This window comes from Rhopilema esculentum, chromosome 17, assembly GCF_057945365.1.
Source record: "Rhopilema esculentum isolate cy_ngs chromosome 17, ASM5794536v1, whole genome shotgun sequence".
NCBI lineage: Eukaryota > Metazoa > Cnidaria > Scyphozoa > Rhizostomeae > Rhizostomatidae > Rhopilema > Rhopilema esculentum.
The window spans coordinates 5814029-5841929 of NC_142831.1; the positions used below are offsets into that span (position 1 = coordinate 5814029).

The window sequence follows — 27901 nt, forward strand, 5'->3', positions numbered from 1 at the left end:
CATTGGTGCCGTTCCTTAATGTAGTTCTTTGGTGCCGTTTCTTAATGTAGTTCTTTGGTGCGGTTCCTTAATGTAGTTTTTTGGTGCAGTTCTTTGGTGCAGTTCCTTAACTTAGTTCTTTGGTACAGTTCTTTGGTGCAGTTCTTTGGTGCAGTTCTTTGGTACAGTTCTTTGGTACAGTTCTTTGGTGCAGTTCTTTGGTGTAGTTCTTTGGTACCGCTCGTTTATATCGTCCTTGGTGCAGTTCTTTCATGCAGCTGCACGAAAGAGCGGGTGCAGCATTCCTTCAGAGGATCGTTTTCTTATTTTTAGAAATAAAAACTTGCATGCTTATCAAATGGGATATGTTTATATGCTATGTCACTTTTTCATATAATAGACTTGAGGTTAAAGGTACTTTATCGATTTAAATGCAGCTTTGAAATTTAAATTAATATTCTAAGATGCCGTAAAGAATGCATCTCAAGTTTCTAATATGAGCAATGCACAATCGACTTGTCTTATTCTAGACATACAAACACTGAAACTACATTTGAAAACACTTGTTGTAAACTCGAAGCTTCTCGGGAGCATTTAAGTATTTTAAATTCTTATACTACTTCAGTAAAGTTTGGACTGCCAGAATCAATTGAATAGCTAAACTGATTGTCTCAAATTCCAGCTACGATATAATTACCCCAAATGGTTTGTCACGCAACTTGTTCCTGACGTGGAGGCACTGCAAGAAACAGTTAACCGATTCTTCTTTCTCGTTATAACTTCAAAAGAGATTTTTACGCCAGAAGGAGATGGTTCAGAACTGATACTGGTCTGAACTCTCAAGCACTTAAGCAAATTCAAAGCTTTTTTATATGTTCTGAACGACCCATGTTTGTTCAAGTTTGTTCAGACCACTGAAGTAAAGTCTTCCAAACACCTTCTGTGGAAACTTCTTCAGGGTCATACTCCGACACCTGAAAACTTCATGAAAAAAACTCCAGGCTTGCATGTTTGGGGTTTTCCTCTGTTGTTACTTTACTGTTTGAAATAATTCAAAAATATTTTGCTAAACGATGCCGTTTCACTATTACCTGCCTTATCTACTTGATAACAAGTATGTTACAGTTTTTGACAAGGAGCAAGCTTGGGGCCTGATTGACTGTGTTTTTAAAAGCCCTAATGTGGTCCCACAAAGAGTTGTCTATTAAATAAGAAAGAAAGCCAAGTATTTCAATTGCATATTTTGCCCTTAATTTCCCCTCCCTGAGGCGATCTGTTGAAGAGAGTTTCGCAAGCATAAGTCGAATTACAGGCCAGTCTAAGTACTACCTGTCGTCTCCAGGCTCTTCGAAAAAACTTGTGTTCAACCAGTTGTACCGGTACCTCTGCTGCCTCTGTTCTGTTCTGGCTTTAAGAAGCTTCACTCTACAGCAACATGTCTACTAAAGAACACAGATGATTGGTATAATGGGTTTGATAGGAGAAAATGGTGGGTATGGTCTTTATAGATCTAAAAAAGGCATTTGATACAGTCGACCATCAAATACTATGCAAGAGACTGAAAAACTATGGCGTTCAAGAAAGGGACCTGGCTTGGTTTGTATCCTACCTATCAAATAGAATGCAATACTATAGGGTAAATGGTGTCGACTCAAAAATGGAAAACATTGAAGTTGGAGTGCCTCAAGGATTGTGCCTTGGCCTATTCTTTTTTCTTGTTTATATTAATGATCCTTCTAAAGCAGTGCATAATTCCACCACTCCCACGTATGCTGATGATACGAGTCTGTCCTTTAAATCAAAGGATCTACCTCGGATAAATGAGGCTATAAACGAAGATCTTGATTTTAGGTTATAAGTTATACTTGAATGTGACAAAAACACATTTAATGCTGGTCTGTACCAAAGCAAAGAATAAAATTCTCAAAAGATCAAACCATAGCCTGCAATTATAAATTCGGGATACGGAGCTTGAGGTTGTAAACAGAAACCAAATGCCTTGGGGTTCAAATAGACAACAACCTTGACTGGAAGGATCACGTTAGGGCTACTCTTCTAAAGTTTCTAAGGAATTGGTCGCTTAAAACACGCTAAGAGTTGTTTACCCGTCACCACCCTAAAAAGCTTCTATACTAACATTGTAGAGCCCCACTTCCGATACTGCTGCCCTGTGTAGGGCTTTGCTGGTACAACTGAGATAAGTCGTTTGCAAAAGCTACAAAACAGGGCTGCTAGGCTTGTTACAAACAGCAGTCTCGACACACCCAGCCAACCATTTTTTGAAAAATTTGGATGGAAGACTATAAACTGATCGAAACTGAGTCCAAAACAATGGTCTTTAAGAGCTTAAACGAAGTCGCTCCTCAATACATACGCAATTTGTTAACGAAAAGCTCACAAAATGCCACATATAATTTGTGTAATACTTTAACTGACCTTGGGTTGCCGAAGAAAAGCACCTCAAAGGGTCAGAAGTGTTTTTCTTTCGGAGGGGTGCAAATTTGGAACAGCCTTTCAGCTGACTGCAAACAAGCAACCTCCCTAAGGATCTTTAAAAATCTTTTTTAAGGAATTTTACTTTTTTGTTTTTGTTTTATTTTGTAATATCAAGCTAATTATCCTACTTTATTCTAGGTTTTATTATAAATACTATTTTCATTGTAGATAAGGAAGCCTTTTTGAAAAATTAGAATATTTGTTATTGAGTATGTAGTGTAGATGGAGAGCCCCTTGAAAATCAGCTTTTCCGCTGAAAAGCCACCCCCCCCTTCCTCCTAAAGAGTTTAAAATGAAAATGAAATGAAATGCCTTTCCAGAGATTAAAGGCACTGGCACTTTGCAGGAAGGCAGATTTCAAGTGAATACGAACCTTGTTGATCATGATTTCGTTCAGGAAATTATCAATTGTTACTCTACATAAGAAAGCAAAATATATCAACATACAGAAAGTTGCATGCTTAGGTACACACCAAACATTATAAAAGGCTAGTTTTAGAGTACTTGCTCTACTACATGAAAAATTGTTTTTACAATAATACCACCATTAGACTTTAATTGAAATATTCTAACCTTGAATACCTTTTCAAGGTCTCCTGATTTTAGTAACACGACAATATAACGATATCAACATGATAGATATCAAATTAATATCACCCAGTTCTTCACGTTTCAGTCTGTTTAGCCTATGAATTGGATTTCGGATTGAAGCCGGATTTCCACTTGGCGAAAACTTCCCACGGCGCGAATCGAGATTAATTGCGAAATATACCCAGAGGAAAGATTATAAAAGGAATCGTGAACAAATCTAAATAACATGGACATCCTGAAACATTTGCTATTAAAGAAGTCATATCGGAGTTTTTGCTATTTTTTCAATGTTTTCAGTAAAAAAAAGGAGGAATGATTGGTCTAATTTTAAAAATCTATCATTTAATGCGCAAATAGAAAATGTTCTTGCAAAAAATGTTAGCCATGCGGAAACCCGGTTAACCTAATAGTTGAAAATCTGGCTCACGAAACAATACTTTTGCAAAAAGCATAGAAAAACCTGAAATAAGAACTTTCTCTTATTTGACTGATAGAAAATTTTTTCGTTATGTAACTTTCACATGTAGTAGCAAAAAATCAACAGGCCAGCAAGAATTTTTTTTGGTAAGCAAACGAGCATCAATTCTGCCATTTTTAAAGATAAAGGGGTTTATCATAGGGGCCACAAACAACGTGCAAACAAGAAGATCTGGGAACTTTATCAATGCCTCATGCACAAGTAAACTGTTGGTTTAAGAACCGCTGGTAACTACGTAATATATAATACAGTAAACTTTAGTCATAATGCGCATTTGAATCTTCGTTCAAGAAAATATTTACAATTGAAGCTTGAATCTGATACAAGGTTCTTTGATATTCTAGAAAGATTTTCATGAGATTATCATGACATTTTAACTAAAACTTTTGATATTCAGTAGTTTTACATGTCACTGAGCCATGATGACAAATATCTAAACATACAGAATAAAAAATTGTCTTTTTTCATTTCGGGCTAAATCTTTTCTGTTTCCACCATCATCACATCGTCTTCTATTCTCAAATAGTCCTAGAATCCGACTAGCAGTAAGCAATGCCCGTTTAGCCCCTGCCAACATTGAACAAATTCAAGAAATATTCTTATGTGTTCCACTGTTCATATTCGTCTGTATTCGCCTTTCCTCAAACAAATCTTCAAGGCCGTTGATTGCAATCAGTGTCGTCACTGCGTAAGCCACGAACTAACGTCCGCGAGTGTTTGTTCTATATTGCTTCCGTCGCCTGTTCTTTCACTATTCCTACATGCGATGAATACTAGATTTAATCCTTCATCAACTAATCGCTTGATATCGCATATGATCACACGACTGATTCTCTCTCTACTTGATTGGCATCTTCCTCATTCCAGTCATTGTTATTTGTCCGCTTGTCACCATGCCCCTTTTTCAGCAGCTCTCTTATGCGTTTACTTACTAATCCTCCGTTGTTTTGAAGCCGTTTCAACTTCTTCTGCCTCTCGATCAACTCTTGCCGTCTGTATTCAGACCCACCGTTCAGCATGGAAGTATTATTATCTTTAGAGCTAGATTCTTCGCTTTCAAAATCTTGTGTAACAAACTGATTAAACTTTCTTGCTCGTTCGCGTTGGTAGAAGTAATCAAAGTTTGAGACGATAACAGGCACTGGTAAAGCGATTGTTAACACCCCACATATAGCACACAGGCTTCCAATAACTTTTCCCGAGAAGGTGTCTGGTACCTAAATAAAAAAAAAATACATAATGACAGAAGAATTACTCCAGATGCTCATGTAATAAATTCTTATCTAGTATTACGCTTTTCTTTAAGCTTAGAGAGAGCCTATAAACGCTCAAGAATTGCCCATCTAGAACGGAAATATGGAAAGATTTTAACACTTTGAGATACAAGAAGATTATGTTTCTATTTTGAAAGGTATGAAACTTAGCCGAAAAGAAAGCCAATGCCTACATGAAATTACATGGCTTTTAAAACTGGCAAAGCATACTGTTGTTCAACTTCGATGGCCCCTTGAAAATCAGCATAGACTGAAGATTTACCCTTCTCCCTTCTCCAATATATGAAACAAACATATCACATATATCCTTTTAAACTTCAAGAATTTACAAATTCTGGTGTAAAATTTTCGAGAAATTGCGAAAGCCTATGAATGGTAATTTCAAATTATTTCCGCTATCATACCATCACAAATAAAAACCTTGATATGTAATTTGCACTTGTATGTTGATGACTCCATAGACCCTGTTTTTACTTAATACATACTGATCATATTGAGGATGATTATGGTGATGATAATTATGATAATCATGTTGATAATAATGAGGATAATTATGCTGATTTATGATTGTAGTTAACACAGTGAGGTTGTTGTAATTTGTTCAATAAATTCCTTATTGAAATTCTGTGCTCGATTAATGCAATGAGAGAAGTATTGGCGACTACAGGGAAAAGCTTTTAAGAATGTTGTTTACTAAACAAAAATTGTTTAGTTTATGACTTTATCGGAATCACTGCGTAAGATCATAACCCCTGCTGTGTGTCACAACAGATGAGATTTCGGCTAAAGTCATACAAGATTTTTGAACGTTATGTTTGTGTGTTTCTGAACGGATATCCTCTTATTTTGTCAAGGTAGAGCAGCTGATCTTTTACACTTTCTTTATGCAATGTATATGAATGACCAACGTGAATAAGCGGTCTGTCTTTCCCCTGACAGCTGCCAGCTTACGAATTTTGATTATGGTATTAGAAATTGCGTTGTTTAACAAGGGTTTATTTCAATCCACAAGGGTGTAGTACCAGCTCAAAAAGAGACATATGAGGGCGTCCACCCTTCCATCAGGGGCTTCGATAAAATTGAGTAAAAAATGAGGCTTAAGGAAAATTAAAGACAGCAATTAACTAACAAATATCTTGCAGAAAAGCCATATTGCTTAGCATAAACAAAGATGCCATGCCCCCTCCCGCCCCCTCCCGCCCCCTCCCGCCCCCTCCCGCCCCCTCCCGCCCCCTCCCGCCCCCTCCCGCACCCTATACTCAGATGTATTGCCATATCAATCATTGTTTAGAATATCTCTCAGATATCTAAAAAAATTTAAAAATTTTTGGAAAAGAGCAAAGGCTCCGTTTATGTAGAGTTTTATAAGATTCATATTATTTGAAAACTAGATTTATCATGCACGCGCATTATTTTCAATTCTAGAAAGATAGGTTTCAAAGTTAATTTGTTCTCCTGACAATGACCTTTGAATCGGAAATTTTGGAAATTTGGGCATGAATACGCTAAAGCTTACTCTGTAGAGGGCAATCCCTTTATTGGGGTCTAACTTTTCTTTCATTTTAGGGTGTGAAAGAAGCAACGTCTTAATTTGTAACATTTTTATCAGGAAAAGCATATAAAAATGTGTATTGAGTTGTTAGTCTTGAAAGCATTGCAATGTCATGGCATAGAATAACAACAAATAAACTATCGATGGTTCAAAGGCTAGCCAACCAACTATCGATGATTCAAAGGCTAGCCAACCAACTATCGATGTTTTAAAGGGTAGTCAATCAAATTTGCTTTGCCAAACATGTTGACAGGTTTGTTTCGAACACAACTGAATAAGACAGCATGTACGAAATGGCGGATTTTGAAACATATGTTGGATTATACCCACCTTGTCGCCGTAGCCAACTGTGCACATGGTTATTATTGCCCACCAAAAGGCATCCGGAATGCTTTGAAATGTTTGATCCTCGACGTAGTAAATTGCACTTGAGAATAATATCACACCGATTAACAAAAAGAAGATTAGCAGGCCAAGTTCTCGAATACTTGCTTTCAATGTTAGGCCCAAAATTTGCAAACCACGAGAGTGTCTTGACAATTTGAATATCCTAAAAACTCGCACCAGGCGAATAATTCGTATGTTATCAAGACCAAGCCCATGTTCATCAAACGCTAAAGTAATATAGTACGGTATTATTGCTAACAAGTCTATTATATTCATGCAGCTTTTTGAAAATTGCAATTTATTCGGGCACGATAAGAGGCGTACTAAGAATTCCAGCGTAAACCAGGCTACAATACCAGTTTCGCAGAGCTCAAAAATTTTCAGCCAGTTCGGGTTGGGTTGCTTTTTATTAGGAACGGCAGTGTTTGGTGCTTTTAACAAGGCATCTGGCATTGGTGGGGTCTCGTTTCTGAATCTTAGGAAATGCGGCAAAGGCGGAGAATTGAACATGGGTTGACGGACTGACGGATAACGGGCGAAGTTGTTGCGACCAAAAGCCTTGACAGATGGCAAAGGGTCGAAGCCTTTAAAATATGGTAACGTCTCAATACACAGTATCGTTACAGAACAAATAATAATCAAAACAGAAAACACCGTCAAAAGATTCGCCGCCACACCAGATTCTGGTATTTCAAATAGCTTCCAGATTTCCCTCTGCAATCTGTTTTTCGGCAGTTCGCCCACGGTTGGGCCTTCATTGTCAAGAACTTGATTCAAAGCATCCTGTCCTAGTTCAAAGAATTTTATTTCCGCCACCAGAACATGCAGCGGAACTGTTATCGGACAGTATACTTGTCCGTCAGATTGATAGAAATAAAGAATGGCGGAGAAAGCATGACGATCACGGTCGAAAAAATACTCATTCTCCTCTTCCTCGAAAAATTGTTTCCGCTTTGATGCATCGCCCAGCAAAGTTTTAGGAAATCTATCCAGTGTTTCTTTGTAAGTCTGGTACTTCTCGCCGGACACATTAATAGTTATCCGTTTAGGTTTAAGCGTCGGTCCATCGCATCCGGAAATCGAATGGCGTGGCGTCGAGCTTGCGGAGGGCAAATTCCCGGCTGGAAAGGAGCCATTTAGTTTCGAAGATTGCCTGTTTAGAGTTGTGCGGGCATAACTGCCGGATTCAATCGATAGGCTGCGTCTGTATTTATTAAGCATTGCGTAGCGACCGCGCTCGATCTGACTTGGAGCCATTGATCCTATGTTTCCATTCATATTGGTTTCAAGAAGCTGGTCTCTAGAGGCTTGCGTTGAGCCTCTGCTGAGAATTTAGGCAAGCTGAAACAAGATAAGAGTGGACATTAATTTTTCATGGAAAACGTTCATATCCTCTAAATTGCTCAGTAATTGAGCGACAATAAGAAAAATTGAAATGTTTATTCTCTATAAAGTTACCGTTCGTTCACGCAAATGAAAATATATTTGTTTGTGAGAATCAACAATTTATCAATGCTTTCCTTAAATGGCTTTTGGTTAATTATCAGATACGCTACTTATTTACATGGTCTACATCTTAGGCAGTGCTTGTGGTATCTGTTGTTTCCAGTTACTTAAAGCACTGTAATCCTGTCGACAGCATATCAAACAGCTAAATAACAATGAATGGAGAAAGAAATATTTTCCATAGATATATTTTTAAATCCTGTAAGTGTTACAGGGTTCATTGATTGGTAACTCGAAAGTTTAGCAGTTTAGAAAAGAAATTTCTCTTATACAAGTTAAGCCTTACATCGACAAGAGACGGCTTCCCTGATGTCACGGTGCTGCTTGCCATTTTATATGTAAAGGCAATGGAAAGCAACGTCAAGAAAACTAAAAATTTTGGTTTATTGCAAAAATAGACGGAATTAATTCTAACAATATTATTATCTGAATTGTTAATGCTTTACACGTAAACTTTCTTATTTATAGATAAACTGAGGCAGCATTCAAATTGTGATACAGTAAAACATAGAATAGGCATTTAGGCCATAAGAGTGACAGTTGAATCGTGGTTTTCGCAATCTGAGGGTTTTTCTTTAACCTGTTCACCGTAACGAAAGATTTACGAGACAAAACCGGAGGTAAAATTGGTTTGCAGAGTCCAGAAAAGTTGTTAAACTTCCTCCAGACAAAAAAATGCCAGAAGGTGATTAAAAGTGTCCGTTATTTAGAGGTGTCCGTTTCAAGGAGATGTCCGTTATTAGGAGTGCCACATTGATTAGAAGTTTCCGTTATTTAGAGGTGTCCGTTATAAGGGGTGCCACATTGATTAGAAATGTCCGTTGTCTCATAGTGATTAGAATGAAACATGTCCATAAATAGAAGTTTACTGAACGCGTGTGTTTGTTACAAAGGAATAAAAAGGCACGATTAAGCAAACCATTGTTATGCAAGGAAGGCTGACTCAATTTTTTTCAATTTATCAATTTATGTTATTTAATAGAATTTGGTCCCCAATATTTTAACAGAATAATCTAAATTAAGGCGGAAAATGGTAAAAAGGGGGTGTGGTCAGAATTACAAATAGCAGCGAGAACATAGAATTACAAATAGCAGCGAGAACAAAGAATTACAAATAGCTTACGCTGAATATATGTCTTTGTTCCTATAAGCCCTTCCTTTCGCCACAAATAGAGTTTTTTGACTGTATTTCATGGGATAAAATATTTCTAACCACAAATCAAAGTTTCCCAGGCCGGTTCCGAGTAACTCAAAATCCTTCACTGCCCTCTAGGAGAAGTGATTTGCTTAAAAGAGTAGGTCCTTATCGGGTTTTGTACTTTTTTTATTTCAATCATGCCAGAATTAACATGTCCTGTTGCATCTTTTTGTTAGGTCAAAAAGCTTAGCAGTGTAAACTTTGTTATCAAAATGAACTTGTTAAAATTTTAATACATAATTTCCAATAAAATTTAATTTCCTTGCTGTTGATATGGATCGATAAGTTCTAAGTTCTATAAGTTCTATATGGATTGAAAGAAATCACGTTTAAACGTCACCAAAGATAGTATATAGTGTCACTTGGCGTTGATCGTTTTACAACTTATTTTATTTTACATTTGTATTTGTTTCTACCTAACATGCAAAGGTAGTATTTAAGAAATGAGAAACTTTGCTTATGAGTGTAATTGTCTTTCCTTTCGATACGACCACGTCTCGTGATTCCTACGTTTGGAATTGCAGAGAGCTGGCTGATTTTTTCACACTTTGTGGAAGTCGGCAATGCCTAAACCCTTGTATCTGTTGTCAGCGACCCTAACTTTGAGCCATCCTCGCACACAACTACAACTATTTCTAGGGAAGGGCCACCAATCATTTTTCTAAGATTTTAACTTTTTAGAGTTTGAGTAGGCAACGTAGATAAAGATATTCTGTAAGCTGAAACAGTCGCAAGAAACTGCACATTGGGATTTTTAGTTTCTCTGATTCCACGATATGCGGAAAACACCTGTCGAAAAAAGTTTTGCAAACAGAAGAACACTTAGACTTAATCACGAATTGAGTTCTAATCCTGGAAAGCTTGTTCACTTCTTCTAATTGTTGTTTTTGTTTCCAATAAATTGAGATTTTGACTTAATACTACACGAATCAAAGAAGGAAATCTAATTTCAAATCTTTCATTGAACACAACTTTGGTCGAAATGATCTCCAAATAAGCAACTTTTTAGCGTGTCGTTGACTGGGTCACATTCAAAAAGTCTTCGTCGAAAATTGCCTTCGTTTTTTGACATATGACGTATTCGTTCAAAATCACAATGGAGTCACAGACACTGAAACTTGTTTCATAATTTAGGGAATGATTTTTTCTGTCATAATTATCCCCGTTTAACCAAAACTTTTTAAACGAAATTCTTGATAATAAATGGAAACAATTTTTGCTTTACAATGAAAGCTATCGGTCTTTCCTTACCTAAAGCAATTTTTCCGTTCCTGCAATTGGGTAGCCCTCTTGCACGCATCAAAGAAAATTTAGGAAGACGCAGTTTACAGCAAAATTTACAAGGGGATTCTTACTTACAAACAGGCAAAAGCACAAACACACCGATTATAATTTTTGGACTTTTCACAGTATGTGACAAAAGGGATTCAAATTTCTTTTTTGTTTATTTCGGTCCTAATAAAATATTGAAATACATCAATGGGTTGCAAGCTGGACTCGCATAATTTTTCCTTACATCAAATATGTGCAGCCCTCTTTGCAACTTTTTTCTCTTGGGCAAAATCAGTATGTGTTGCGCGATAATCTTTGCGAAACTTGCAGTCTTACAGCATGATAGTTAAATTTTACTGGGATAATGTAAACAAAAGAATGGGAATCGTGGCATTGAGATAATGGCATTCGTGACTGTGTCATTAGGCTGTTCAAATTCAGCAAGATATATACTTCAGCTAATAAAAAATTGCATTGCAAGTTTATCGCATTCAATCTTTATCGCAAACAGTTTAAATACCATATGCTTGAATGGTTGACTTTTGAATATCAATGTGTTATTGTGGAACTATCAACCCCTTATAGATCAGTTTAAATATGGTTTACTGATGTGAAATTTGGGAATGAAAGACAAATCATAAAAATTCAAATAGGCTTATCAAAATGTTTCAATTTTTCTCGCCATCTTTCTATTTTCCAGCTTCTTTGATATCAAAGATGAAGTATCTCAACTGCAAAAACGCCTTTCCATTCCGCATAACTTTAACAGGCAGTGGAAGATCTAATCGTAAAGCATTCACTTTATCGGAATTTGAAATTCAGCAACTTGATTTGGCAATTCTTTCTGAGTATGAGCAAAGTAAATGCAGTTTCAACAACCATAATAAACTTTATAGAGCATTATGCCTTAGGAAAACTTACGTAGATCGGAGACAAGATGCTTGCAAGCATAAAATGCGCATTCAGCTCTTTATTTACATCACATTGTTCAATCTACGAATTTTATCGAGGAACCAATATTTAGAAAGGAATGAAATCATAACCTTTAAGCATTAAGTACTTAGCTTTAAGTAGCTGCGTGCCCTTAGCTTAGCATTTAGATAAGAGTATACTGAAAAAAACGATTTAGCTTCAAATCTAGCGCTTTATTTGATAATTATGTGTCATTGCTTTTAAACGAAATGTCGTATAGTCATACAAAAACTTTGCAGGATATTTGCCTTTTGAGCTTGGAGGGTAGTGTTCGCAGAACTGGCGCGAATTCAATTAAGCTCTTCAAAGAGCCCATTGACTAGTGCCTTCCAAATTGATGACATTTCAATAAGATAAAAAGAAATCAAATCATCCATGATCGATGTCTATTTAATTGCATCAAAAATGGCTATGGTACAAGCCAGAATAATGCACAAATCGACATATAGTTATTTTCGCACCAGATGAAAGAATCTCTTTGAGGGAGTCCTACGTTGACTGCTCCTATATATTATAGTCATTAAATTACTGCTTTAAAGTTGCAATTTCATAGATTTGGTTCATAGATTTAAACAATCTTTTGGTGGTACAAAACTTGAAAATGGCTTTGAAAAAGGAAACATTTAGTAAACTAAAGCTTTTCGTCTCATACTCTTCAGAGTTTAAAACGACAGAACATAGATCGAAAACTCAGCGTAGAGTTTTCGGTCTATGTTCTAAGGTTTAAACTCTGAAGAGTGTCAGACGAAAAGCTTTAGTTTACTAAATGTTTGCTTTTTTCAAAGCCATTTTCATAGATCTAATAAAATGCCATTCACGACAATATACAAGAGTTATAGCAATATAAAATTTATTTCGCTCACATGGCGGCAAAAAGCTCCCATATCCGGATGGTCCATAATAATCGTGAAATTACACACAATACACTTAGGGACAAATTCCTCCGTCAATACCTTTTGCGGAAAACCTATTACTTTATCTGGAATTTCCTGGAAAACCTTTGTTTTTAAGAAAATCTCTTACGCTGTATACAAGAGTAAATTTTTTCCTCGCATTACGCAATAGCACAATCATTTGTATTGCTAGTATTTGATTTGCCAAGATTCATGCAAATAGCTGTGAATGGTAAAAATTATGTCTGATAAAAAAATGCAAAGAAACAAACTCTAAAATTAAGTAGAAATTCCGGAAGATAACTCTCACTAAGTTGTCTTGTACCTTAACTGTCAGATATCAATATTCTCTCGTAATAACAGTAAAACCAATCAAGAACTTCCTTTTTATTTTATTAGAAAGTTCCCGACTTTCCTCGTGGGAACCTGATTTCAAATAGCTTTTATGAGACATCAACCGAGCAGCATCAATTTATCTGTCGACATTATGTTTCAAAGTTTTCGGAGATAGGCGATTAAACGACTTTCAAAAAGGCAATTATTTGATACCTTAACTGAATGGAAACATCATGTTAAATCTTGTTAGGACATCACGTAATTTAAAACTCTACGCGAGTTGATTACAAATTAGCTTCAATTTACAAAAATTGAATAGATGTTTCTTGTTACAGCATGTTCTTAATGACACTAAATCATGTTTGCCGATCCTTAATCGAAATCGCGCTAACTTTAGTTTATCAAGGACAAAATCTCATTAAGTACAGAATAACTCTCGTAAGCTAAATTTGCTTAATGAATTTGCGAAATATTCTAACTCGTTTAGTAGCGGAGTGGTATATATTTTTTTCACTAAATCATAGCTATTGCAAACGACAAGTTCTTTTAGTTGAAACATACGGCACTTTTGAGTTGAAACAGATAATTCAAGTATTATCGTCGTTTAAAAGAAACGTAATATTGTTTTGTCAATAATATAATTGCTAAACTCCTTAAAACATGTTTAAAGAAATAAACTTTTCAAATTTCAAGACTGTTATGCACAAATACAGCAAACAGGAAATTTCTTACACTAATGACGAATCTTTTGATAGGCTTTTGACAGCTTGCTCCGCTCCAGCCAATCAATTCCCTTTGTGCGGTTGGCAAAATGTGGCGATATAACAATAAGAGTCTTTATCTTTTGAAGTTATTTGTGCCTTTGTGTAAGATTGTTTCCCTCTCACTCTCCGTGTTCGATCAAATGTGACACTTAAACGATGATCTGCTATCCACAAGCTAGGTTTTATGTAAATCTTTCTGACACAAGGCTCCTCTTTTAACCTTGACCTAATTGGCATAAGTCTAATTGAGAAGAAGCATGTGTTGGCTTCTTCACCATTGGTCTGCAGGCCATTTGCATAGCGCTGTCATGTTGCCTAGCAACAACAAGCGCTGTTATGCAAATTTCGTCGAAGCAGACCATGCTGGCACCTGTTCTGCTCTGAATTTTTCAGATGGCAAAAGCTGTCGTTTTAAATGCATGTAAGGTTGAAAACTGCAGAAGCATTTTTCGATCGTGAAACTCAGATACATTTTCATGTGCGAACTAAGCTATCAAACAGAGGAAAAATAAAACAATTCTTCAACTGTAAGCTTAAAAGGACTCTAAAACCTAATATTTAAAACTAAACCATTTATAGGAAGAGCAGATGATGATTTTGGATTCAATCGTCTATGTATCAGATTGCAGTATGATAAAAACTTGGCAACCCTCACATAAGAACATTGTTAATCGACCTGCCCTAGTTAGACGCAAAAACAAGATCAGAAGACCTAAACATATGTCAAACCTTAACTAGCAAGCTATGAGAAACACAAGGCTCGGATTTGGGTTAAAATAACTGTTTCTAGAAATCGACATAGTTATTGCTTAACATGAACTGATATTTAGAATCAGTAGCTGGGCTACAGATCCTCGCTTGTAACGACACGACGATATCGCATATGCGTGTGATTACAATTTGGACTTAAGAGGCAGGTGTAACATGGGAATCGTTAGTTTGCTATGCCTGTACAATACTTTATTTCAGATCTACCCTTATTATATTGCTCTGTGTAACTGTCACCCTAACATTACCCTCTTGTTTAAAGTACTGGTTCGTAGAAGTTTAACTGTTGCACGAGGTCCTTTGAAAACAGATACGAAGATAAACAAATAAGCCTTTAGCGAAAATTCAAAAAGTGAAAAAAGCATATTCAAGTCAAAACATAAGGTACATGCTAATTATTAAATGTTGGGCAAAAAGCACTTTAGTATGCCTTTTTTCTGCTTTTCCGTGTTGTAAAAATCAAGCTTCAAAGTTCACTTGATGAGGTTCAAAGCTTTCGTCCTTCTATGCAACAATCAGATGAGTACTAAAGTTCAAGTGAGTTCCCAAACAGCAACTTGCCACAAACGGAAGCGTTACAACTACTGGATATTATGAATCTTGTGTTAGCGTGCTAGGTCTACTTCTTTTGATGCTAGTTGAAAGCACATGCAAGCATGATGAAGATTACTTGGCTCTTTTCAGCATTATTAAGACGTTAACTGACGATAACTGACGATGGAGATGTCAATGAAACATTATGACCATTACGTTAACGATAACAAGCGATGCATTCACTAACGATGACGATAACTGACGATGGAAATGACAATGAAGATTATGACCATTACGTTAACGATAACAAGCGATGCATTCACTAACGATGACAATAACTGACGATGGAAATGACAATGAAACATTATGACCATTACGTTTGCGATAACTAGCGATGCATCACTAACGATGACGATAACTGACGATGGAAATGACAATGAAACATTATGACCATTACGTTTGCGATAACTAGCGATGCATTCACTAACGATGACGATAACTGACGATGGAAATGACAATGAAACATTATGACCATTACGTTTGCGATAACTAGCGATGCATCACTAACGATGACGATAACTGACGATGGAAATGACAATGAAGATTATGAACATTACCTTTACGATAAGTAGCGATGCATTCACTAACGATGACGATAACTGACGATGGAAATGACAATGAAGATAATGAACATTACCTTTACGATAAGTAGCGATGCATTCACTAACGATGACGATAACTGACGATGGAAATGACAATGAAGATTATGAACATTACCTTTACGATAAGTAGCGATGCATTCACTAACGATGACGATAACTGACGATGGAAATGACAATGAAGATTATGACCGTTACTTTACGATAAGTAGCGATGCATTCACTAACGATGACGATAACTGACGATGGAAATGACAATGAAGATTATGACCGTTACTTTACGATAACTAGCGATGCATCACTAACGATGACGATAACTGACGATGGAAATGACAATGAAGATAATGAACATTACCTTTACGATAAGTAGCGATGCATTCACTAACGATGACGATAACTGACGATGGAAATGACAATGAAGATTATGACCGTTACTTTACGATAACTAGCGATGCATCACTAACGATGACGATAACTGACGATGGAAATGACAATGAAGATTATGACCGTTACTTTACGATAACTAGCGATGCATCACTAACGATGACGATAACTGACGATGGAAATGACAATGAAGATTATGACCGTTACTTTACGATAAGTAGCGATGCATTCACTAACGATGACGATAACTGACGATGGAAATGACAATGAAGATAATGAACATTACCTTTACGATAAGTAGCGATGCATTCACTAACGATGACGATAACTGACGATGGAAATGACAATGAAGATAATGAACATTACCTTTACGATAAGTAGCGATGCATTCACTAACGATGACGATAACTGACGATGGAAATGACAATGAAGATTATGACCGTTACTTTACGATAACTAGCGATGCATCACTAACGATGACGATAACTGACGATGGAAATGACAATGAAGATTATGACTGTTACTTTACGATAACTAGCGATGCATTCACTAACGATGACGATAACTGAGAATGACGATGAAAATCACGACGATGATTACGATCAATATAACTGACGATTGCGATGATTCACGACAAAGACGATGACAATTGCGGCGCTGATAATAATAACAATCATGACCTCTGGTGTTGGATGAATATGAAAATATCAAAAAATTTCGAAAACGGCAAGAAAAAATTGCAGTAATATCAAATAGAATCTAACGCAGTTCGTGTAAGAATAAGACGAAAAGAGCTTATCAATTCCGAAATAATATTAGAAGGATTTACTTAGCTTCAGCAAGTGTTTTACAAAAAGCTTTTGTCAGCCTGGCAATATTTTTTCTTTCTATGTAGTGAAGCTGTGCCAAAAATTAGAAATTTCAAAAATCCAAATATGTAGAAAATTGGGCTTGGTATTTTGCTGGGAGTGACATATTTGGCGTGGCAAATACAGATAATACCCGGCAACAGCCATTTTGGTGCCAATAGTGCCAAATGGTTGCAATATATGGATTCGGTTGAAAAGAAAAATAGCATCGTTTAGTGAAGCTTAATTTATCAGCAAAAAGGTATCGAAATGAAACTGCTTTGAATTGTTTTATCGGATCTCCGTCAAAGTTGTTTTTTCTTCCTTGCACCTTCAAAACCTCCTTAAAACAATATCGTTTTCCAGACTTTGGAGCAGAATTGTTGAGGTGTTTTTGGTTTTGGTACCATATCTTTGCAGCTGTAAGGAACTCTGCGTGATTAAGCATAAATAATTCAAAAATGCGAAATCAGCTAAGTTTTTGCCCGGTCCAAAACTGAGTGAAACTTCTTAAGTCTCTTTTTGGCAGATGAGAAATTTTTAATTGCATTCAGCCCACCAATTCTTTATCAACATAGTTTTGCGTCAAAAAGTGTTGAAACTAACGAAAATGCAGATGGCAAATTATCTCTTTTCTCACTTATGGTTTCTTCTTCTTCTTTTTCGCGTTGTTTGAAAAAAAGATCTTTATCCAATCTAGTTTGTAACGTGCGCCAGTCCAAAAGGGGGGGGGGGGCTGAAACGGAGGCTGGGGGCTTGCACGAAAAATAATTTGAAGCCACGCCCTTTAAAACGCCGGAAAACGCCCATTTCAGAAAATATTTGCTTCTTCCGTCATTATCATCATTACAATTCAATACAAAACCATTAAAGAAAGTACAACTTGTCATTAAACAAAATGAACAAAAACGGGTCCCCAGTCAAGAAGATCTGCTACTAATGTGATGCGTTAGTGTAAATCTGTTATTATTGCAAATTTCTACCCTGTTATTGCAAAATAGTGTGTGTGGGGGGGGGGGTTAGCGCCCACTATGTAATATTGCCAATTTAATGTTCCTCACAGCTACCACCTAGAGGCTTATTCTCGTTCAGTTTCGAAAAGGGTAAGAGATGATTGCAGTAGTATCAAATAAAATGTAACGCAGTTTGTGTAAGAACGAAGTGAAAAGAGCTTATCAATTCCAGCTTATGACACTGTGATGCGAATCAACAAAAAATAAAAACCGTATTTCCTCTAATTAACGCCGCCCTCCGATAAACGCCGCCCTCCGATAAACGCCGCCCTCTACTGAACGCCGCATCTTGAAAAGCGGCGTTTATTAGAAAACACACCAATAGTTTATACGCTTAGTATTCGAAAGCTATGAAATTGCATATGTCAAGTTGTTATGTCATAGAGACGGGGACTCTGACGGAGACACGAATGTTGACAGTCCTTGACATTTCTGTGAGCTTAAAAAAATTTTCACTCAATCTTATTACGTGTTTTTGGGAAAAGAAAACTCTGTTTAAAGTCTATTTTTTACTTTTTTCATGGCACTTTTCTTGTCATTTTTTCATTCAACAAACTTTTCATTTTGTACTAAACGCCGCCCTCTATCGAACACCGCATTCAAATTTGGATTTCCAAATAAACGCCGCGGCGCTATTTAAAGGAAATAAAGTGTGCAATGGCGGCGCAAGCCACTACGCTCTGGGGGGACAAAACAAAAAAATTAGGCCACGCCCTTTTTAGCACCAGAAAACGCCCTTTTACTAACGAGGAAAGCCAATTATACCAAAAGAGAACGCTCATGACTAACTTTTGGCTATGTAAAGGCAGTTTGAAAGTCATCGCATTACATCACGAAAAGTACGTTGCCAAAATATTACCCCTCCCCCAACATTTTCTCATCGGATTTAGACGAAATGCAAAATTTATCTTGCTGAAAACTTCCCCCCGTGGCGCCGCTACTGACGGTGTGAAGGCCAATCTCCATTGGGCGAAATTTTTTCGCTTCTTCGCCGGTGAAAGGTTATGAGCATGCGTATTTGAATTTTTTCGTTTCCTGTGCTGTGCGCGACGTTCGCCTTGAAAGTTAAAACTATCCGAACTCTTTTCTCTATCGCCGACGAATTTGACGTCCTATGTAGTACATATGTCTGAGTCCAAAAGCTGCTTCGTGTTGGATTAGAAATGATAAAATTTCTTGCTACAAGTACGTTTCATGTTTCTTTTATAATCCTATCAACAGCTTTGGGGCTAATCCTATACAGGGGCGGATCCAGACTGGATCCAGAGTGAGCACAGAACTCAGTCAGTTTTTCAACATATAGCTAAAAATAGTGTTGCCTGAAACAAGTAATATTTAGACAAAAAAATTGAAACCTAGAAATTATATTTTTTATCACAGTCTCTTCAAAATCTTAAAATTGCCATTTTGATGTGATTCGTTCGCCCTTTTCCTTCCTTCTTCTCTGTCGTGATTTTGAAACGATTTTCCAGACGCTGCGGAGGACAACAGCAGTTAATCCTAGAACTCGGAAATAAACGTTTTGTGCCTCGGAAGTGAATGAATTAAAACAATGAAATTTTTGTTTGAAACACGGATGGAACTCAGTCAAAACAGCATCTGGAACTCGGAAATGATACCATATTTGTAAGAGAGCTGTACAATAGCCAGTAGTTGAACTGAAAAACATTGAATTCGAAATGGCGACTACAGATGTCTTATTTCACGGCCCTCGCAGCATTCTAGCAGATTATTAATCGTTTAAGATAAAACCAGGAAGTATCTTTAGTTTTCGAGGAGAATTAACTACCTTTATTTCAAATTGCAATCGTTGATGGCAAGAGAGACCTATGGTCAGCCGGAACACCATATTTTGATAAATAGGCTGGTGTCTACGTAGGCAAAACAAAAAATTGCGAGTAAAACAAAAGGGAAAACTTTGCTGTTGCATCCAAGATAAACAAGAGGGTATTTAGAAAGAAAGGGGGTTGCAGCAATTTTCACAGAGGCACTGGTTTCTATCGGATAGAAATCTATAATCTAGATTTAGTGAGTGGGTAGTACCTACCACCCAAAATACCAAAATGCATAAATGTGGATAATTCAGTTGTCTTAGGCACATTTATCAATGCATTACCTAAAAGACCCTAGCCTTGGCCTGGAACTAAGTCAGATTTTTTGCTGGATCCACCCCTGACTATAGCTCATGCCAACTGATAGATGCGATTCACCAGAAAAGGTGCTTAAGAGTCACACATAGTCTCTCTTAGCACCTACTGGTTTGCGAAACTTCGATTCATTCACTGGATATGGAGCCACCAAAGACAACAATTGCTCAAACCTTGCAGACGAAAATAGGTAAAAATCTTACAACAACATCTAATTTCTTATCGGGATAAGAGCTTTCAGCTAATTCTAATTTCAACCTACAAAATGTAAGTGCTTTTCTTGTTCTTGGAGACCTATTTTACAAGAAACAAGAGCGTTTGTATCAAGTATATTTACCATATCCTAGAGCTAACAAATTAATACTCTCAGCTAACGCCCAATTGTTTAATTAACAAATAGGGTAGAAAAATGTATCACTATTCTTTGTATTTTAAACATTGTAGTGTCATTGGAGCTTATTGCCTTGTGCATTTGGTAAATTGATTGCCTTGATTATCTTGCTTAGATTTTTCTTAGTATGGCCATACCAACTGCGGTTTTCATTACTTATAGTGCCAATACATTTGGTAAATCCAGGAGAATTTGGATTTTATCTCAATCGAGAACTCACTTATACAGGGTAACCGTTCAGTTACTAAACTGCTTTGTCAATCATTTTGTAAAGAAGTTATGCATAGTTAAGAAAAGTTGATAAAACTAGAAAATAGATAATTTACAAGCACTGGTCGTAGTTGAAGAGGGACAGCATTGTTACTATCCTTGGAACTTGGACCAGCAAATGATGATTTACCAAAATATCTACCAGAATTGAGGCACCACACCATAAGATAGCTATCCAATATTAAAGAATTTCTTTTTGCTTTCTTTTCCAAATACAAAAACCTTTAAAATCACCGCAATTTGCCCTCCATTCAAAGTAAAAAAGTTTCTTCCTTTGTGTAATTTCATCTGTATAATCTTAGCTTGCTTCTCTGCATTGTGTTTGTTTATTTAATTGATATCGATAATGTTTATATTATCAAACGACCATTAGCATTCAAGTGTTTACATGTGTACTTGTAACAAACTGTATATACGCAGTGGAATTCTGAACTGAACTGACCTGAACTGATTTGAATTGACCTGAACTGAACAGAACTGAATTGAACAGAACTGACCTGACCTGACCTGAAATGACCTGACATGACATGACCTGATCTTGCCTGGCCTGACCTGACCCGAACTGGCCTGACCCGAACTGGCCTCAACTGGGCAGAACTGGACTGGGCTGGACTAGACTGGACTGGACTGATATCTTTGATGTGATGCTGCTGCTGCTAAAATGTGACAGCACTTGAGGCGGTTGGTCTAATTTAAGCAGTCGACAAGAAAGGGGTACAGTCAGTGGCGGAAATTGCGTGGGGGTGTGGGGAAGGAGGTGAGCACCCCAGATTTTGCAAAATTGTCGGTTAAAACACGCTTTTGTAGTGAAGTATGTTATTAGTCGGCAAATTTGCAGGTTTCTTTGGGCTTTGTCCCCCCCCCCTCCCCACCTGGAAAATGAATTTCTGCCACTGAACACAGTGTGGTGAAATCGCAACAAAGTTTTTATCTCTTTTCTTCTACGTTCCTAACAGGACATGAAAATGAGGATGCCCAAATCATAAATTAATACCATAAAAAATGACCACAAATCATGAATTTAAAGCTACACCAAATTGTTGGTACTCGGATACAACATTCATAAATGCAATTTTAAAAATATCGGTAATTTCTTCCAATACAATAATCTATTATTCAGATTTATCGAACTAGAAAATAAATCAAAGTTGGTACCTCGCCGCTAAAAATTATCTTTCGATGGTTGCGTGCTTGGAGGCATTTCGACGTTTTCTTTGCAATAAAAGCTGAATTTGATGTTTTTTCACGAAATAATATTGATTTTAGCAAGTTAATTAACAAGATTACGTCTACTTTCCTTGAAATGGGTGAATTACATTCCTTTATTAACCACACACAATAAACTATTCACGCATCCAGCACAGCTCTCATTAAAGTAAGAAATTTTCTTTCTGTTTCTACAAGCGACGGATCAAAAAGTCAAGGTGCAATTTATCTATAAAGTTGAAATAACAGCACTTTACCTGACACAAAGACTGACGCTACCAAATCATTTTTGTACTGGAATCACAGTGAATTTGCAAGGAATTTTGTTTAGCACGAGCTTAAAAATGTCGGTCGGGTAGTGGTAAAATTCTCTGGTTTTGGGAAGACAGCTAGAATTAAGAGAAAGCTTATTTAACTTCAACAAATCTCTTTGAAGGCCAGAAGTATTAAGTGCAGATAAGACGTAGTGTAAAACACAACGGGTTGACAAAAGGCTGATCAAGGAGTCAATAATTGCAGTGGTTTAGCCCCCATTATACGCTACCTGATGTTATTATAACTCACACACAAAACTAATACGAAAATGTGAAGTATTTCACAGTCAGTCGTAAAGCTGACTTATATAGGTGCGAGTGGTGTGGTTCTTATAATTACATCCCGCCCTTAGCAGCATATTTTCTCATTAAAACGATGTGCAAACATCCTAAGGAAAATCTACAGTAACTTACATTTATGTTGTTGTCGCATAGAACCAAACACTTTATCCTAATTGCGAAGAGTCCTAACTTTCGCAAACCCACGACATTCACAGTCGAGCAACCTATTGAAAGTTCATCGTTAAATCGCTAGAAATTCACCTGTTCGTCTGCAAAATTGAGTTTAACAATAGAAAATAGAAGTATGTTCGGCAGCAAGATAAACTCCAATGTATAATTGACTGATTTGAATTTTCAATTGTCAAAACAAATGCATCTATTTCATCATACCTATAAAAGGCTGGCGTGAATACAAATGTCAAAGCATTAATAACACGCATCATTTTTCAAATTACAGAATAACATCACAAAGGCCAATGTGGACACATACGTAGAGAGCATGCCCGCGAGTCCTGAATGCTTATAGGAGGTAGCGGGAGACTAACTTCACGATTTTGATAATAATAACAATGATAATACATGTATTTCATATCCATAATTGACTTATCAGTATGGTATGCAAACAGTCATCAATATAATCATGTGAAATGACATGAATACTGTCATCAATAGAAACGTTTTATGCATAAAAACAAACTGATAAAGTATCCTATTGAATCGGACCTTCAAGAGGTATAAGGAAACTGTCCGACTTTTCAAATGTCTGACTTATCTGGAAAACGACTTTGACTTTAATAAGATAGGAAAATCCAGAAGGAATTGAAAATCAGCTCGATAAATTAAAAGTCAGGGTTATTTGGGACACGCCCTACAGGGATTCAATTTAATTACAATTTGGTGCCAAATGTTCGTCGGACAGATTACTTTGTGCCCTTGGTATTCGCTGGCCAGGATTTTCAGCTAGCATAGGTATGGATATGAAACATCAACTGAACATGCATGGTATTGCTTAAAAAAGGGAGGAAACGTAACACAGATCTATGCAACAAATAACATCCAGAGTCCAAAATTATCACATGATTTCATAGCAACTTTATCATCAAAGGAATGTCGATGACAAGGAACCACTACATGAAAAGCTGAATTCAAGATCATTGCAAATGAAGTGAGAAACATTTTCACCTAGCGATTACGAAATTCCTTTGAGTTTCTTCATAAAATTCACGGAGATAAAATCTTTGCTGTTTGGAATACAACTGGTGTCATTAGTAGATTTTGTGCAAAGAGCTGAAATTCCTTGCATGAAAAACCTTAATCAGCACAACCGTCTATGTATTTAGAGATAAGTAAATTTAAAGATAAGTCCGTCTTTGAAACGGCCAAAAGTTAAGCATGCGACGTGGTGCATCGAAATTCGCAGGGCAACCTTTCTACAGTAATTATTATAGCTTTGTTCAACAGTACAAGATACTGTCTATACTACACCTAGCCAAAAGGCGAAACTTCTGAATACTAAATTTTATCGAAAAGTTTAGATTTAATGTTTTATAGCGTGGTACTTACACTTCCTTCTTTTCGTTCACCTATCTCGTGATCCTTTGTCGTAGAATTGCTGTTTTCTCAAGACTTTGAGACAGCATTGGTCGAGAGACAAAAACAAACCGTCTTGAATAGCCAGTTTTGGAGGGACCATGTTAAATGACCCAAATGAAGAAGCAAGTTTATTTGTCAGAGACACGTTAGAATTCATGGAGCAAAAAGACATTAAGGTGCAGAAACCACAGGATAAAGAACGGTTTCAATAACTTAGATCGAGATGGAGAAAGGATTATGACAGGTCTCGATAAATTCCTATAAAATAATCATCTACCTAAAAGAAAATCCTGGCATGACCAAACTTTTCCTCAGAGAGAAGAGAGTCATAAGCTCTCTGTAATTCCAGGCATAGGAATCACGAGATGTGGTCACATCATGAGGCAGGACCAGGGTACTGCTCGATAAGCAAAGCTTTTCAATGTCCTAAGACTTCCTTTGGGAGCTAGGTAGCAAACAATGAAATGTAAATACAATACAGATGGTGATTACCCGGTATGACGATTTAACAAGCAGCAAGGAAGCTAAAACCGTGGAAAACCTTGATAAAGAAGGCGAGCGATGCTCTGCATATTTGAGCGTTGCAGCTTTTTATTAATTTAGACTTCGTCGACAACAAATGAAAGCTGAAAAGTTTATGACACAGTATCCTTAGTTTTGGACTCTAATCATTCTGCTCTTTGAATAAAACACAAAGCGGCAACAAAGAACTTATCACTGTCAAATCAATCACTTTTACTAGGCTCGTTTAAAATTGGTTTATTATGTTTCCTGGTTGCATAACAGTAGCGGATAAAAGGAATATTCCTGTGCAACTCATTGAGGCTGTTAACAATGCTACATTAGTGAGAATACTATTCGCTTTAAACTTGAAAAAAATTCCTGTTTATACCAACACTGTTCAAAGGAAGGCTCACTTTCGTCAATACTAGTACAAGCTAAATCTAGCTACAAAATTATAATTGTCCCACGGACACAACCTACTCTACTAGCTACAAAGGTTGCAGCTTACACATTATATCTTATATTTATAAAACTTTTTTTTTTCTTTAAACATATCTCTATAATGGTCAAGAAATATTGGAAATCTGTCCTTCAGATTATTAGCACAAACCCAAGTTTTAATAATTGGTTTCTCTCAACCGGGGTGAAACCATAGTCAAAAATCATCTAGTTAAAAGAAATTGATTTTACTGTCCCTGGGCAAGCTTCCGAAGCCAAAGAATGACTCGCAAGGCTGGCGTCTTCTTTCCTATATCCCGCGGAAGCCACAGCTGCGATAATCGAAAGAAAGAACGGAGTAAAGAGAGACTATCGTATGTTTTTCAGGTCTCGCGTCAAAAAAACTTTGCATTGAAATCCACAAAACTATGAATAATCCTAAATCCACCATTTATGAAAGGAAAAGAATTCTTCGATCTCAAATCTTTACACTATTTCTCCAGAAATCTTTATGACTCGAAGCATACAAGATTAAAACTAATGGTTTGCAAAGTCTTAATTCGCTAGGCCTTAAATATGAAACAGCTTCCCAAATAAAATGAAATCAGCTGAAAGATTGCTACTTTTAATGAAGCATTTAAATGGACCAATATGAAAATGTAACAAGTCTGCAGCGTTCAAATTTTAATTTTATTCAATGATAATCCTCGTACATATTTTAATTTCATTAAATTTAGATTATACAACATTGCATATATAGTATTTTGAATTTTGCATAATAGAATTTTGACTGAAAAAAGACCGACAATGGAACTCGCGACAACTTCTCGTCTGCCGACTTTAGCTATGGCTTTAATTTTGGGAATCCTGTACGCTCATTACTAAACCTTGTAGGTGAAAGTTTCTACCTGCAAGGAAACTTTTTTAGACTCTATAAAATTTCTATACTCTTTCAAGGACATTTTAAGAAATTAGAAATTCCCAATAAATTGTAAAAAATCTTTAGCAGAAAAATTCCAAAATGCATCCCACTTTAGTAAAATTAATGCATTTTTAATGACAACTAGCAATTTTTCACCTTGAGAGTTTTATTATCCAAACTTGAACCAAACAAACTTCCATCATCACGAATCCCCGCACTCCAGTACAGACTATGTGGGTTTTTAATACAATGTCTGATGCCGCAGCGCTAATTAGCAAACTGGACGGTATACGGTAATCATTTAATAATATTAAGTAGATCTTATTTCGTACAAATTCGTTCTTCATTCAGAGCAATAAGTCATCTTTTGATTACTTCATCTGAAGACAACCGAGGTCGAAATTCTTTATTATATCTCCTACATCGAGCTATCAGTGCCGTTAAACCAGCCTGTTTGATTTTAAGAGGGAAATTGAAATACAATGAAATTATGAATCTCTACAAATTTAATGAAATCTTTGTGGCATGTTAAGCTACTACTTATAATGCTTTCTGAAGATGAATTCGCGTTTGTATAACAGTCGGCGCCAAAGCAAATGTTCTCCATAACGGCAGAAAATTCAACGAAATTTTTTTATATAAAGACAGGTCTGAAATCCTATTTCTAATGTATCACATAATTAAAATCCGGCAAGTAATCAACCAATTGTTTGGGTCAATGGTTTTGTGAACTTAACGCTTCATAATCCTTGCGGACTTTAGTCAGTCTTCAGAGTGATTTAGCCAGATAAGCACATACAATGTTGTGACCTTCTCCTAATCGCTTGATTTTTTATGCAGTTGACGATACTGTCCAATTGGCGCATCAGTCCAGCATCAAAACAAGCTATTAGGAACTGCTGCAAAACAAGCTAGGGAACGATGTTTATCGTCACTAGGACAGCAAACGACCACAACACAACAGTGGTATGTTCTGCACAGCAAAAGCGGCTTAGCTGCCTGTTGGCCTTGTCAACTAACGTATCTTCAATCACAAAAACACTTTTATGTCAAATAGATTCACAAACAGTAGGAAAATACAGCTTATTGAATACGGTTGTTTATTTGTTATAATCAACGATTTAAGCGTAATAACATTGAAAAGGCTGGATCTTCACGAGATATGCATAGCATTTTGGCCCAAGGTAATGTGCAAGAATTTGAGCTCCTCTAAATGGTTTGCTAAATATGTAGCTCAGAGTATTGGCAATGCGCGCAGCCTACTAAACTTGATGATCTAATAGGCAAAGGGATTATGCCATCGTCAAATCATTTTTTGACTTAAGATAGCTGAACAAAACATCAATCACAATCCCATCTGCTTCAAGGCCCGCCACAAAAGGAAAATAATCAGGGTTTAAGAAATTAGCTGAAAACAAAGAGAAACGAAGAATCTATGCAACAACAAGACCAATGTTTGATAAGAAGGAGAGTTGCTGGAGAAAGAGCATTTCTAAACTTTCGGAAAAATTTACCAAATTTCAATCCAAAGATTTCGGGGGCCCCGCCAGAGCAGCCCCGGTTGGTTCAACGGATTTTTTTCTTGTAGCCTTTTCTAAACAAAATAATAGCGAAATGAATTCACCAAATGTTTAGGTGATCAATGTCAGAAGCTAATCTGAAATGTTCTTGTAAGATTTTAAGATAGGTTTGCATTCGATGAAGGGAAATGGGATACATGTCGAACAATCAGCTTTCTTTGTTGCTTTATGGCGACGTTGAGGACGTCGTGAATGATGTGGATATGACGACGGCAAGACGGCAACGGTGACGATAAGGCTGACGGCAACGGTGACGATAAGGCTGACGGCAACGGTGACGATAAGGCTGACGGCAACGGTGACGATAAGGCTGACGGCAACGGTGACGATAAGGCTGACGGCAACGGTGA

At 36.7% G+C, this 27901-nt stretch overlaps 1 protein-coding gene across 4 annotated transcripts; it reads right to left on the bottom strand.

The window, feature by feature from the left end:
* Positions 1–2813: 2813 nt before the first annotated feature.
* On the bottom strand, positions 2814–27491 carry LOC135696558 (shaker-related potassium channel tsha2). 4 transcript variants are annotated; one of them, XM_065215997.2, is made up of 4 exons: positions 22647–27491; positions 22176–22307; positions 6701–8098; positions 2814–4761 (listed from the first exon to the last, which is right to left on the bottom strand). In XM_065215997.2, the coding sequence occupies exons 3-4, from the start codon at positions 8033–8035 to the stop codon at positions 4363–4365; spliced, it is 1734 nt and encodes a 577-aa protein (XP_065072069.2). In that variant the 5' UTR covers positions 8036–8098; positions 22176–22307; positions 22647–27491; the 3' UTR covers positions 2814–4362. The 4 variants fall into 4 exon arrangements, with proteins under 4 accessions (XP_065072069.2, XP_065072076.2, XP_088969516.1 ...); XM_065216004.2 differs by lacking the exon at positions 22176–22307; XM_089113390.1 differs by having other exon boundaries at positions 22176–27491.
* Positions 27492–27901: the final 410 nt, after the last annotated feature.

Excerpts from the sequence above, each read along its gene's own strand:
- LOC135696558 (XM_065216004.2), bottom strand. The coding sequence starts at position 8,035 with ATGAATGGAAACATAGGATCAATGGCTCCAAGTCAGATCGAGCGCGGT. Across the intron at positions 4,762-6,700 it reads CAGTTGGCTACGGCGACAAG|GTACCAGACACCTTCTCGGG; the intron begins GTGGGTATAATC and ends TTTTTTATTTAG.